Here is a 15,114-nt window from a genome sequence, read left to right on the forward strand (position 1 = left end):
CAGGGGCTACTGATTTTTCCCTTCCCACCACCACCCACCACAGCCAGCCCTGCAGAAAGACTTCTAAACCACCACAACCAAGGAAGGATATGATGTCATGTGAGCCGACGTAACTCCTTTAGAGCAAAGGAAATTAACTTTTGATACTCATGCATTAGTTCAGGACTTGGAAACTCATGGCTTTGACAAAGCACAAGCAGAAGCGATCTGTATCAGCCTTAAGCAGTTTATCGAATGTCAGCCTGATACTATCATAAGGAAATGGTCACTCAAGCTCAACAGGAAATAACAGTACAACAGCTAATGGCTCATTTGGATTCTATTAGGAAAGAAATGGTCATCCTAGAGAAAAGTGAATTTGCAAATCTGAGAGCAGAGAACAAGAACATGAAAATTGAATTAGACCAAGTTAAACAGCCACTGATAAATGAAACCAGTCGAATCACAGCAGATAATAAGCTGGACATTAACCTAGAAAGGAGCAGAGTAACAAATATGTTTACAGATCAAGAAAAGAAACTTATGGAAGCGACCACAGGATGTACCAAAAAGGATATCCAAACCAAAAGAGTTGTTTCAGAGACCAGTAATAAAACTGACACTGGAATTGCTTCCTTAAAAACACTGATGGACTCTAACAGACTGGAGACAACTCGTTATCTAGCAGCCTCAGTGTTTACTTACCTCGCAATAGCCTTGGGATCTTATAGACTCTGGGAATAAAAAAACTACAGTATTATGCTCCCACTGCTGCTGCTTTCGACTTCTTGGAACACTATTCCATGAATCCGTTGCCTCGGCAGGGAGCATTGGCAGTGGCAGCAACAACTTGCTCTAACAAGATTATTCAAAGCACTGTGGACTGAGAACTGTTTTACAATAGAAAGATCTATTTCTATTTTTTATTTTGTGATGTTGAAAAGCTGCTGGTCAAAATCTGATTGATTTAAGTCAGAAGGATTTTTTGTCCTCTTTTTGATAGTTTATAGAAACAGAACCGAAGTTTGCTTGTGTTTGCTTGAACAACTGTGTAAATCATATAGGATTTCTTTGGTTTGTGCTACAGATTTGAAAACTACTCCTAAGCCCACATACTCCACGTAGTATTCAACTTTCCTAATAACTGTTGCACAATTACATTTTCGTATGAAATAAAGGATTATTATACCAAAGTTTTTTTTAAAAAAAAAAGGTGGTGAAGAACTGATTTGATCGTTAACTAGACTCTGACAATCGTAAAATCCGTAATGTTTCCATTTTTGTTCTGGCAGTTGAGAAGCGCAGAGTAAACTCTAGACTCAAATGCAGTAATCATCTAAGCAGAGGCTCTGGATAGAATAATCTGCTTGTCTTCTTTCATGTAATAACAAAAAAGACAAGAGCCAAAATAAAATAACAATAAAAGATAACATTGTTTTTTAGTGCTTTCCATGAGCCCAGTACTGTTCTAAATGCTTCACAGGATGTATTATCTTTTTAAATTATCTCAACAACCTATGAGATAGGTATTATCACTGGTCCCAATTTATGGGTGAGTAAGCTCAGGCAGACTTAATTCACACACTGAATAAATGGGGAAGCCACACCTTTGTAGTTTGACCTCAGAGTCCATTATCTAAACCACCAAAAATATACTATTCCATGGACACACAAACATACATACGGCATATGTCGTACATACATATGGCATATATATACACACACACATATATATACACATAATATGTATAATTGTTCTAAGATGCCTTAATTCACTTTTAAATAAGAAAAATAAATTACAGGTAACTATGTAAATATACATACTATTTTCAGGGTGGCCGAATCACTCTGAAATACCAGGCATTGTTTGGTGTGTGAAGAGGAAGGGAAGGTCTGGGCCATATGAATTATACACTAAATCTCACTGGCCATGCTCGTCCCCTCCCACCTTTACATTCAGGAAACAAACAAAACAAACCCACTGCTGTTGAGTCAGTTCTGACTTACAGCAACCCTGTAGGACAGAGCAGAACTGCCTCATAGGGTTTCCAAGGCTGTAAATCTTCACGGAAGTCGACTGCCACAGCTTTTTCCTGAGGATTGGCTGGTGGGTTTGACCTTTCTGTTAGCAGCCCAGCGCTTAACCACTGTACCACCAGGGCTCCTTCAGGGAACAGAGGAGGAAATTTCAGATGAATTTAGTCTTAATCATTTTTTTAAAAAATTTGGCAACCAAAATATGAAATTCAAGATTTTTAATAATCTACTGCCATACCTCTTCAGCATAATGTGAAAAAAAATGTCTAATTTTATTTTCATTTGCCTTATCATCCTTTCTAGCTTCGGACTGTTGTCCTTCACAACATGGTTGATTATTTGGTTTCATGATAATTGTTCTTGGGTTTGTTGTTCCTGAGGCATCTGTTCTTGAGATAGTTGCTCTGGTGATGACTGTTCAAGGGGTTCTTGCTTCTCAGGTACTTGTTCTTGGGCTTGTTGCTCTGGTAGTAACTGTTCAAGAGATTCCCGTTTCTCAGATATTTGTTCTTCAGATGGTTGTCTCGGCAATGACTGTTCAAGGAATTCCTGTTTCTCAGGTATTTGTTCTTGACGTGATTGACTTGGTGATGGCTGTTCAGGGGATTCTTCTCTCTCAGGTACTTGTTCTTGGGCTTGCTGCCCCAGGGATAACTGTTCAAGGGATTTCTGTTTCTCAGGTATTTGTTCTTGAGATGATTGTCTTGGTGATGACTGTTCAAGGGATTCTGGCTTCTCAGGTGCTTCTTCTTGGGCTTGTTGCTCTGGTAGTGACTGTTCAAGAGATTCCTGTCTCTCAGGTATTTGTTTTTGAGATGATTGTCTCGGTGATGGTGGTTCAATGGATTCCTGTTTCTTGGGTATTTGTTCTTGAGATGATTGTCTCAGTGATGACTGTTCAAGGGATTCCTGCTTCTCACGTATTTGTTCTTGAGATGATAGTCTCGGTGATGACTGTCCAAGGGATTCTTCTTTCTCAGGTATTTGTTCTTGTTGTCTTGGTGATGACTGTTCTTGTAATTGTTGTTCCAGTGGTGGTTTTCTTTGGGCTTCTACTTTTACTGGAGTTTCTAGTAGTTCGTGTGATTTTTTTTCCTCTAGAATGTCATATGGTTCTTTTTCTTGTTTTCAGTAAACAAAATAAAACAAAATCACCAATAAACATAAAGCCATCTAAACCAAGTTAAATACACCAAATGTGGCTGCTATGTAACTAATAGTGACAGAAATAATATTAAACAGTAATAATTTTTACATAGTGTACTGTAGTTACAATATGCTTTTACATACATTATCACTTTTACTCTCATTTAGAAATACAATCTCAAGTAATTATTAAAAAAATAGGATAGGATAGTATCAGAGAAGCAAGAATAGAAAATATGTTACAAATATTAATGAAACAGATATAATGCTTTAGTTGTTTAAAAATTGGACTCTGAATTTTTCTGTTAGTCACTGAAGTAGGGAAAGTACTTTTAGTAAAATTTAAAAGAAAGAAATCAGAGTACAGAAGAATCCAGAGCCAGTGTTCTCTAGAATAGACGTCAACACATGAAAAATAACCTACAGAGCTCAGAAAAAGTGTCATGTACTTATTAATCTTTCACTGGCCAAGCTGCATGTTACTATACCATCTATTCCTACAGTGACAAATGCCATTTGGTAATTAATTGCAAGAACACTCCTAAAAACTGAAAACAAAGCTATTTAAAATAAAATGTGTAAAGACATCATCAGCTAGAAGCTTCACATTACCTGAGAGATTGACTTACGTATTTTAAACTCAGCGTGTTTAAATGTTACCTTCCCTCTAAAACCTGTTATTTCTCTTGTTTTCAGGTATTTCTGAAATACCCAAACTCCAATCCAGAAACCTCAACCTCAATTTCATCCTTGCCACTCATATCAATTTTGTGGCCAACTCCAATCAATTTGTTCTACTCCCAAAAATCTATTATTTCCTATCTATTCCCCACAGCCTGGGTCCAGTCCTTCACCTTTCAATAGCTAGACTACTGTGAGTATCACATAGTGCTCTTACTTTTCCCTTTCCCCCTGCTATCTGGGTGATTTTTTAAAAACATGAATTCGATCACATCATCCCCCTGCTTTAACATTACCTACAGGATAATGCAATCAGGATGCATTAATAATTACTGGTGATTGGAATTTGAAAGTTGGAAACAAGAAGGTTCGGTAGTTGGAAAATATGGCCTTGGTGATAGAAACGATGCCGGAGATTGAACGATAGAATTTTACAAGACCAATAATTTATTCACAGCAAATACCTTTTTTCAACAACATAAACGACAACTATACACATAGACCTCACTGGATGGAATACATAGGAATCAAATCGACTACATCGGAAGAAAGAGATGATGGAAGAGCTCAATATCATCAGTCAGAACAAGACCAGGGGCCGACTATGGAACAGACCATCAATTGCTCATACATAAGTTCAAACTGAAGCTGAAAAAAATCAGAACAAGTCTGCAAGAGCCAAAGTACAACCTTGAGTATATCCCACTTGAATTTTGAGACTGTCTCAAGAATAATAGACTTGACAGACTGAACACTAATGACTGAAGACCAGACGAGTTGGGGAATGACATCAATGACTTCATACATGAAGAAAGCAAGAGGTCATTAAAAAAGACAGGAAAGAAAGAAAAGACCAAAATGGATGTCAGAAGAGACTCTGAAACTTGCTCTTGAACGCTGAGTAGCTAAAGTGAACAGAAAAAATGATGAAGTAAAAGAGCTGAACAGAAGATTTCAAAGGGTGGCTGGAGAAGACAAAGTAAAGTATTATAATAACATATGCAAAGACCTGGAGATAGAAAACCAAAAGGGAAGAACATGCTCAGCATTTCTCAAGCTGAAAGAACTGAATAAAAAATTCAAGCCTCAAGTCATAATAGTGAAAGATTCCATGAGCCAAATACTGAACAATACAGGAAACATCAAGAGAAGGTGGAAGGAATACACAGAGTCACTGTACCAAAAATAATCGGTCAACGTTCAACCATTTCAGGAAGTAGCATATGATCAAGAACAAATGGTACTGAAGGAAGAAGTCCAAGCTTCACTGAAGGCATTGGCAAAAAACAAAGTCCAGGAATTGACAGAATACCAATTGAGATGTTTCAACAAATGAATGCAGTGCTGGAGGTGTTCACTCGTCTATGCTAAGAAATTTGGAAGATAGCTACCTGGCCAACCAACTGGAAGAGATCCATATTTATGCCTATTCCAAAGAAAGGTGATCCAACCAAATGCGGAAATTATCAAACAATATCATTAACATCAAGTAAAATAATGCTGAAGAGTATTCAAAACCGGTTGCAGCAGTACATCGACAGGAAACTGCCAGAAATTCAAGCCAAACTCAGAAGAGGGTGTGGAATGAGGGTTATCATTGCTAATGGCAGATGGATCCTTGCTGAAAGCAGAGAATACCAGAAAAATGTTTACCTGTGTTTTATTGACTATGTGAAGGCATTCAACTGTGTGGATCATAACAAATTATGGATAACATTGCAAAGAACGAGAATTCCAGAACACTTAATTGTGCTCATGAGGAACCTGTATCTAGATCAACAGGCAGTCATTTGAACAGAACAGGGGGATACTGCATGGTTGAAAGTCAAGAAAGATGTGTTTCAGGGTTGAATCCTTCCCCATCATATTTATTCAATCTGTATGCTGAGCAAATAATTATGCAGATGACACAATCTTGCTTGCTGAAAGTGAAGAGGACTCGAAGCACTTACTGATGAAAATCAAAGACTACAGTCTTCAACATGGATTCCACTTCAACATAAAGAAAACAAAAATCCCCACAACTGGACCAATATGCAACATTATGATAATTGGAGAAAAGATTGAAGTTGGCAAGGATTTCATTTTACTTGGATCCACAATCAACACTCACAGAAGCAGCAGTCAAAAAATCAAATGACGAATTTCACTGGGCAAATCTGCCACAAAAAATCCTTTAAAATGTTAAAAAAAGATGTCATTTTAAGGACTAAGGTGTTTCCAATTGCCTCGTATGCATGCAAAAGGTGGGCAGTGAATAAAGAAGACCAAAGAAGAATTGATGCCTTTGAGTTATGGTGTTGGCAAAGAATGTTGAATATACCATGGACTACCAAAAGAATGAAGCAATCTATCTTAGAAGAAGTACAGCCAGAATACTCCTTAGAAGTGAGGATGGTGAGACTTCGTCTCACATATTTTGGACATATTATCAGGAGGGACCAGTCCCTGGAGAAGGACATCATGCTTGGTAAAGTGGAGGATCGGTGAAGGAGAGGAAGACCCTCAACGTGATGGATTGACACAGTGGCTTCAACAATGAGCTCAAGCATAGCAAAATCATGAGGACGGTGTGGGACTGGGCAGTGTTTCATTCTGTTGTACATACGGTTGCTGTGAGTCATAACTGACTCAAAGGCACCTAACAACGACAGGATAAAGACAAAAATCCACAGAATGACAAACAAGGGCATGGCAGAAATAGTTAGCTGACTACCAAAGATTTCTGTTCCTTTTCCATAGTGGAGCACCAGCACACCCATTGCCATCTTGTTGATTCTAACTCATAGTGACACTACTGGACAGAGTAGAACTGTCCCATAGGGTTTCCAAGGAGCGGCTGGTGGATTTGAACTGCCAACCTTTCGGTCAGCAGCCGAGCTCTTAACCACTGTGCCACTAGGGTTCCTTCCATAGTGTAGAGTTCCAAAAACTGTGTTTCCCAGCGGTCTTGCATCCAGGTGGGGCCAAATGACTAGTGTGGACCAATGAACTGTGAACAGAAATGATGTGTCCCTTCTGCACTGAGGTGGATAAGTACCTGATGCAACTTCCTCTTCTCACCCATTCCCCCTCCTGTGACAAATTTGGAGACCATGAAGATGATCGTGTCACGAGATCAAGAATCCTTGAGTCACCACTTAGAGAGAAGCCACCTAGGAAAGCTTCCAGCTCAACCACAGGTTTTGTGCGAACAAGAAATAAACATTTACTGTGTAAAGCCACTGAGTTTGGTGATTGATCTTTTCACTACCGCTTTTAGCTTAGCCTACTCTAGCTGATATAAAGGACTTCAAGAGCTGAACCTTATCTATATTTCTATCTTCATCTCACACTATTCCCTGGCATTCACTTTTTGTTCCAACTACATCAAACTATTTGCACCTTCCCGAATGCATCATACTTCATTGCTCCCTGCATTTTCACATGTAGATCCCTTCGCCCAGCAGCCTCTTCTCTTCAGTGTCTACCTGGTAAATGTCTACTAATCCTTCGGGGTTCATTGTAACAATCCTCTCCATAACATTTTCTAGAAATTCTTGCAGCCTCTCTAAGCCCAGACAAAGTCAATCATTCTCCCTTTTGTATATTTCCAAGGTATCCACTACCTACCTCTACTTTAGCCCTCAGCGTGTTATACTTGACTTTCTTGTTTATACATCTGAGCCCCCAGCCCCAACAGACATGAGCTTCTTGCAAATAGCAAACTGAGTCTTATTTATATGTCTAATTCAAGGTTTATTCCTCTGCCTTCAGTCTAGAACCTGGTACAGAGTTAGCAGTTTAATACTCTTTGTTTTTATAGAATGATTGAATGAAGACAGTGTTAGTCCTGGCTCCTCTACCTGCTCGCAGAATAATCTTGGACGAGTCACGTTTCCTTTCTGGGTTTCAGTTATTTATTTCTTGGAAAATAGGGATAATAATATGGATCTTTAGGAAGCATGGGTTATGGTGCTGTGTAAGCTTGGTCACGTGTGTGAAAGCACACTGAACATAATACTCACTTTCACATAAAAGCTTGACGGACAAAACAAAAGGGGGGGTTAAAGAAGAAAAACTAAAAACTGTCACAAGGTATATGACTATATGCCAAGTGAAAGGCAGAGGCTGTGAGTACTACAGATTGCCCCTTGCAAATTCCCTAAATTACCCGGACGGCTCCCCTACTCCCTCGCCAGCTGAGTGCCCTCCCACGTATTCCTGTGCAGCACCCAGTGTGATTCTCTGGGAAGTGTGTCTCCCCCACTAGACTGGGAGCAACTTGAGGGCAGAGAGCATGTCTTACTCATCTTTGCTTCTCCAGTGCCCACCTCAGTCTAGTACAGGGAAAGTACTCAGGAAATATTTGATAAATGAAAGAATAAAGGAATAAGTAATGAATGAACCAGTGGTTCTTTAGTTTCATGCACAAAACAGTCCTAAACACATATTAAGTTAGAATGTACGAAATTAAAGATAGAATTAAATATATTGATATATATTAATAATATATTAAAATAACATACAAAATATATAGTATATATTTACATTTTAGGACATCTCTGAATTCACCTTGCCTCTTAAACACAATCTTCAATGAGCTATTTCCCGCATTGTTACATGTTCTATATTGCTTCTTCTCAGAGCTGAACCTACGGTCCAATGAGCATCAGAATATGCCTGAAGATTGACCACTTGCAGTGAGCCTAACGATTTTCATATTTGTCCAAAGTCTCTTGCCTGAAACCTATACTTCTTATCACAAGTTTCAGCAGCTTTGTTTTTCTCTTCTCCACTTCTTTTTTATAATATTGTAAGGGTAAATGCAGTGAAATATTAAAATTATTGCATACTTGAACAAAGAAAAGTCTGCCTAAACTGAACTGAACTGCTGACTGACAGATAGTGCAACCAGATGGCACATCAAAACCTTCATTTGTCAACTGGCTGGGAAATGGTACCGTCCAGAACGTGGCTTAGGGGGCTGAGGCATAGTCTGAACGTGCAGTGTCTTACAAAGTCAAATAATACCCAGGGATGACTGCCTGAAAGGAAAAGGCTGGTGGGTACGTAGTGCAAGGGCAATGAAGAAAGGGATCCTATTGCTGGTATTTTTCAAAGGGGCAACTCACAGATGGACAAATAATTGAGCACATAACCGTCACTTGTATTATATCATACATAAGTGTCCCATAAATGATAATATAGAAATACTCTCTTACCAGGAAATGGAACCATTTTTTTATTCTTGCTGAAGTTCTTGAAAGCTGCTTTAAGAAAAAAAATCCAGATATTAATAAGCTGGCCAAAAGGTTTGCATACCATGAGATTTTAATATAAGACCTGCAGCTAAAAGAATTACTGAAATGTAACCCTGTTGACTAGTTTAGAGAGAGTGCAGGACCAACTTCAGTAAAAATACAATCATGCTTTGATTATACAAAGAGTCATGCAATATTATGCAAGCTGTAGTTGCTGAGATTACATGGCAACTGGCAGAATTTTGATCTTATTTTTCTTCCTCAAAGAAAAAAGCATATTTTAGTTGAGCTTTTTTCTTTAACTCCCTCCTCATGCAATTTCTTAATGGGAAGTAAATGGCATATGGTGGCATTTTCTTTGCTCCATACAAGGTTTAGTAGGTAACAAAGTCTCTGCAATTAGATTGCTAAAGCATGAAATGCAGGTATTGAGTGTACTCTATGCACAACCAGAACATGTCAACCAGCTCAGTTTACACAGCAGCTGCTTTTTAAAACTCAATAGTAAACAGCAATAAAATTAGAATATTTACTCTAAACAACAAAAATACTAAAACTACCAGCATATAACTTACATCAAAACTTGAAAGAGAAAAAAGCACACAAATACACACAAGGATAATATACATAAATGCAATCAACTTTTCTGCAGATCTGTCCCATTTAACATCTTATCTGACAATTCTGCTGTGATTTCAGGTATTTTGCAGAGTTTTTATGAGCTTCTGCCAATCCGTAAGCCTAACACAAAAATATTTGTCCTATTATAGATACAGGTTCCTAAGAGTATCTGTGCATCGGATTTTTCATTGGCGTAATTAACACAGAAATAGTTTTGCTACTAAGCATTTCACTTCAAGTGAACTCAGGAGCCGAATAACTAGACTGAAGCTGTTGTGCAGACCTGACATTTTGGCAAGTGAGATGAAAAAGATGTACGAGAGCAGCTGGGGGAGCTGACAGTCACTGAAGGAAGAAATTTGAGAAGTGGTTAGAAGATTTGATTGGAGAGATTAAACTGCCAACAGCAGCAGCTGGGGGAATCTGAAAATTGGGGCAAAGAAGAAAAAAAAAATAGAAGAACTAAGAGTTTCAAGACAAGGCTGGTTTTGATTACAATCGTGTGAGGTTAGAGGCCACCAAGAATCAGATTTACCAGCAACAGCTGGATGAGCTCAGAAAAACCACTACTTTTGTCCACGGAGAATCCCATCAATTGGACATTTTAAAGTGTAATGTGATTGGAACATCATGTAAGTATTGTATTCAACACTTGGTTGAAAACCGAGTTTTTCTTTTCACTTATTTTTGTGACTGCCAGGATATACAGCAGCTGCTAGTCAGGAATTAAGGTGTCATGCTCAAATTGGGGAAAAGAAATCCCATGTTTTGGTTTAAGGTATAATTAGTTTGTGAAAAGTGAGAAACCCAAAGCTAGATAGCATTCGATTTTTGTATTTGGTAATTATTACGTGGGTAACAGATTTCTCTGTGGGCTAGAATGTTTTTAAATACTTCAGCGAAGACATTTACGATGTCCTTATAGAGGATCACAGGTTAAATCAGAGAGTAGTTTCAATTCACAAAATCTCTGATAGTGGTTTGAAGGATTTCCTGTTCCAACCATAGGCCCTAGAATGACAGGTTAATCAAACAAGCTCTCCTGCAACCAATTAGATTTTTTTATTCTTAAAGTAACATTTTTATTTTCTGATTTCAAACATGCTCATGATAGAAAATGTGGAGAACAGAATAAAGCATAAGAAAAGGAATAAAAATAAATCAGAAACCCACTACACGTTATGATAAGTTGTTACCTAAATTATGTCCAGCAATAGGACAGGAGAACTTATCTCTGATTACATAGCCTAGGATAAACTTCCATATGTAGATTGCTGGCTCAAAGAGTATACGTTTTCCAGACTCTTAAGGCATACTTCAAAGTGTCCTACAGATACAGTTAAGCAAGTCACATTCCCCTGGAACACTGCTTCCTTAGTAACCCTCTCAAGGGTTGTGTACATGCTTGTGTCACTGGGAATGGAAGTGGGCTGGTATCATCCTTGCTCCTCACTGAGATTTCCAGATCTATACCCCTTCTTCCTCCAAAACCCTTCAGCCCCTTTGAACTTCAGGTCATCAGACTCTACTACCCACTACCACTCCTTGGAGAAATTATCTACAGACCTTCCAGACATTCCCCTTCACACCTTGAAGATCTTAGTAGTTGGTCCCCTGTGTCTCTGTCTCCAACACGACTCCTGTCATAATTCTTGGGGTTCTCAATAGCCACTGAAGACAAACCTTCCAATCATGCTTCGTATTTCGTTGAATTCGTCACATCCAATGATCTGGTTGTCTACCTTACTCCCACGATTATATCCTAGACCTCGTTATTACCAAGAATTCTAACTCCTGCCCCAAAAAAGTCAGTTTCACTCTCCAATATTTATAGTTCTCTCCCTCTAATGCTCAAACTTCTGTAAGTCTTCAATCTCACCAGCAGCTCCAATCCACTGACGAATCATAATTTTGCTGTCCCTCACCTATCTTATGTGCACGTCCTTCTTTATCCACCTTAGATAACATGGTCCATCATTGTGCTCAATCCTTTGATTCATCGTCTCTAACCTCAAGTGATCCCTCAGTGCTACGACATAATCCTAAAACATTTCCCCAGTCCATTCAGTATCTCTCTCTCCTAAGCAACTGTCATGATTTCTTTCTCTTCAAAAATTCACCTCCCGTCGCTGCACTCAAAGCTATGGCCTTGCTTCTGTGTGAGAAAATAAGAGCAATCAGAAAACGCTTCCACATGTGCCCACCACCACATTTCTCAAACTACCAGCATCTGTATCCATATAGTCTGCCATTTTTTATGTTACTCTGAACGAACTGTTCTTAAATAGGGCCATCTCACCCACTTAGCACTAATTTCACATCTCTCACCTAATCAACCACATCCACCCCAATTACTCCCTCTCTCATTTCTGCATCAATAGTTTGTTCTCCGTTGGAAAAGAACAAACATGCTGTAATATCCACTACCTTTAAAAAAGAATTTTGACCATATATCCACCTATGGCTACTGTCCCAATTTAGGCTGCATTTTACAACGTAACTCCTAGAAAAAGTTACCTACGCTGAGTGTGTGTTTCTACTCCTTCCATTCTTTGGACCAACTCCTATCAGGTTTAATATTCATTTTTCTGTAGGAACAATCTATTGTTAAGGTTGAAAATGACTTCTGTGTTGTCAAATCCAATTGTTAATTCTCAGCTCTCACTTTTCTTTCTATCAGCAAAATTTGACTCAATTGATCATCGTCTCCTTTTCAAACATTTTATTTGGTTTCTGGAATCTCTCTCTCTCTTTCTGTCTCCACTTGCCCCTCGGTTTCTTCCTTTCTTCCCAGTCTCAGTCCCCTTGGCTGGTTCTCCCTCATCTTTCAGACTTCTAACATTGTGGTGTCCAGTGGTCTTATCTCCTCTATTTACATCCATCCTCAAGATTATCTTATTCAGTCCCATGGCTTTGAATAGTTTCTAAGTTCCGACAATTCCCAAATGTATACAGAAGCCCCACTCACCCCCACACAAAAACTTAAGACTCAAGTAGCCAATTCCCTACTTGATATTTTCACTTAACAAGCCTAAAACTGAATTCATCATCTTCCTCCAAAATTGATTCTTTGTAGCCTTCACTATCACAGCATATGGACACACATCCTTTTCATTGCTTAGGCCAAAATATGAATTCATCTTTGACTTCTCTCTCTCTCATATCCACATCGAATCCAGCAGTAAATAAATACTATTGGTTCTACCTTCAAAATATCTCCAGAATCTAATCACCACCTATACCATTATTATCCTCATCCAAGCCACCATCATCTCTCCCTAAGATGGTTACAGTCCTCTAACTGGTTTCTCTGATCCCCTACAATTTGTTCTGTATACAGCAGAGTGAGCCATCTAAAACAGAAGTCATATAATATCAATACTGTGCTCACAACCCTCTAGTGGCTTTCCATCTCCCTAAGAGTAAAAACCAAGCACCTTATTATGTCCAACAAGATCCTCTATGCTGTGTCACCTGCTACCTTTCTAAACTCATCTTTTACTACTTTCCCCCTTGCCCACTCGTTTCCACCCAAAATGGATTCCTTGCATTTCTCTAAACCTTTTATGCATTCTCCTGCCTCAGGGCTTTTGAACTTGGCTATTCTCTCTGCCTGGACCACTCTCCCCTAAATATCTGCAAGTTCACTCCCTCACTTACTTCAAAATCATCTTATCAGAGAGGCTGACTCTATGTAAAGAGGTACCTATCCCAATCCCAAATAAATACAGGAGCATTCTCACCCCATTACTTGCTTTAATTATTTTCCTTGCCCTTACTGCCATCACCATCTCACAGAGTGTATGTATATTTGTTTACTGTCAGCCTCCTTTAAAGAACATGTTCCATTAAGGCAGCAACTGTGTCTTTATCCCAGACCCTGAAACAGCAGCTGGCACACCTGAGACAATCAGAAAATACTTGTAGGGTAAATAAATGTCTTTAAAATATTTGCCTATTTAATAAGTAAACCATGTTATCTTATTTGCCTATATTGCCTATTCTGGATGTCTCTATACGTCTTTCATTCTTTACACCTAGAAGGCTTAATAGTCATCTTTCTATAGGAATAATCTACCAAGGTTACGCATGACTTCTATATTTTCAAATCCAACGTTCAATTTTCAATTCTTACTTTGATTTATCTATCAGCAAAATTTGATAGATTGTTTGAGTCTCAGTTGTTTGAGTTCCATTATTTTGCTAATAATGCCCCTCAGCAAACCTAGACCTATGCTCTTTTAGAGCTGAAAAGGCCCTTAGGAGATCAGCCAATACATTTGTGTTCACACTGTGTTGCATGGAGCCCTAATGTTCCTGAGGTTTCTCTGTAGACCAGTGAGAAAAAGCCAATAAGGTGCAAAGGGAAGGTTGAATTTGTGGACTTCAACCTACCCATATCTTCTTCAACCATGCAGTTCCTTTTTCTCTGCTTAATAAATTGGAATTCTTCATGATATTCCACTTTAGGAAAAAGGAATTTTGGTGCTTTTTTAACTTTTTATTGAAATAATTTTAGACTTAGAGAAAGGTGGAAAGATAGTATGAGTTTCCATTGACTCGTCACCCAGCTTCCCCTAACACGAACATCTTACGTATCTATAGTTGATGTTAGTTGCCATCAAGTCCATTCTGACCCATGGTGACCCCATGTGTGCAGAGTAGAACTGCTCCATAGGATTTTCAAGGCTATGATCTTTCAGAAGCAGATCGCCAGGCCCGTCTCCAAGGCACCTCTGAGTTGGTTTGAACCGCCAGCCTTCAGCTAGTAGTTGAGCACATAACCATTTGCACTACCCAGGGACTCCACTTACCAAAACTAAGCAACTAACATATATACCAAACCCAAATCACTGCCCGCTCAGTCAATTCCTACTCATAGCAATGCTGTAGGGCAGAGTAGAACTGCTCCATAGGGTTTCCAAGGCTGTTATAAGTCTTTGTGGAAGCAGACTGCCGCATCTTTTCTCCCACAGTGTGGCCAGTGGGTTCAAACTGCTGACCTTTCGGTGAACAGCTGAGTCCTTAACCAGGGTTCCTTAACATATGTACAGCACTATTGATCAACTACAGACTTTATCTGGATTTCACCGGTTTGTTCAATAATGTCTTTCTTCTTTTCCAGGATCCAATCTGGGATATTTGTTGTTGTTAGGTGCCATCAAGTTGGTTCCAGCTCATAGCAACCCTATGTACAAAAGAACGAAACACTGCCCAGTTCTGAGACATTCTCACAATCATTGCTATGTTTGAGCCCATTGTTGCAGTCACTGTGTCAATCCACCCCTCTGAGGGTCTTCCTCTTTTTCACTGACCCTCTACTTTACCCAAGCATGATGTCCTTCTCCAGGGACTCATCCCTCCTGATACCATGTCAAAATAAGGGGGAGACGAAGTCTTGCCATTC

The 15,114-nt window shown here is 39.0% G+C and overlaps 1 protein-coding gene and 1 pseudogene across 1 annotated transcript in view; one reads left to right on the forward strand and one right to left on the reverse strand.

Moving 5' to 3' along the window:
* Nucleotides 1–215: 215 nt before the first annotated feature.
* On the forward strand, nucleotides 216–723 carry LOC101360742 (coiled-coil domain-containing protein 90B, mitochondrial pseudogene; annotated as a pseudogene).
* Nucleotides 724–2,361: 1,638 nt separating this feature from the next.
* Nucleotides 2,362–15,114, reverse strand: part of DCDC2C (doublecortin domain containing 2C) — a 146,983-nt gene continuing 134,230 nt past the window's right edge. The window contains exons 10-11 of the mRNA XM_023728231.1: nucleotides 4,061–4,139; nucleotides 2,362–3,113 (exon numbers count right to left, since the gene is read on the reverse strand). Of these exons, the coding sequence (XP_023583999.1) occupies nucleotides 2,362–3,113; nucleotides 4,061–4,139 (831 nt within the window). The remainder of the gene's footprint in view (nucleotides 3,114–4,060; nucleotides 4,140–15,114) is intronic.

Source organism: Trichechus manatus, unplaced genomic scaffold, assembly GCF_000243295.1.
Source record: "Trichechus manatus latirostris isolate Lorelei unplaced genomic scaffold, TriManLat1.0 scaffold00023, whole genome shotgun sequence".
Taxonomy (NCBI): Eukaryota; Metazoa; Chordata; class Mammalia; order Sirenia; family Trichechidae; genus Trichechus; species Trichechus manatus.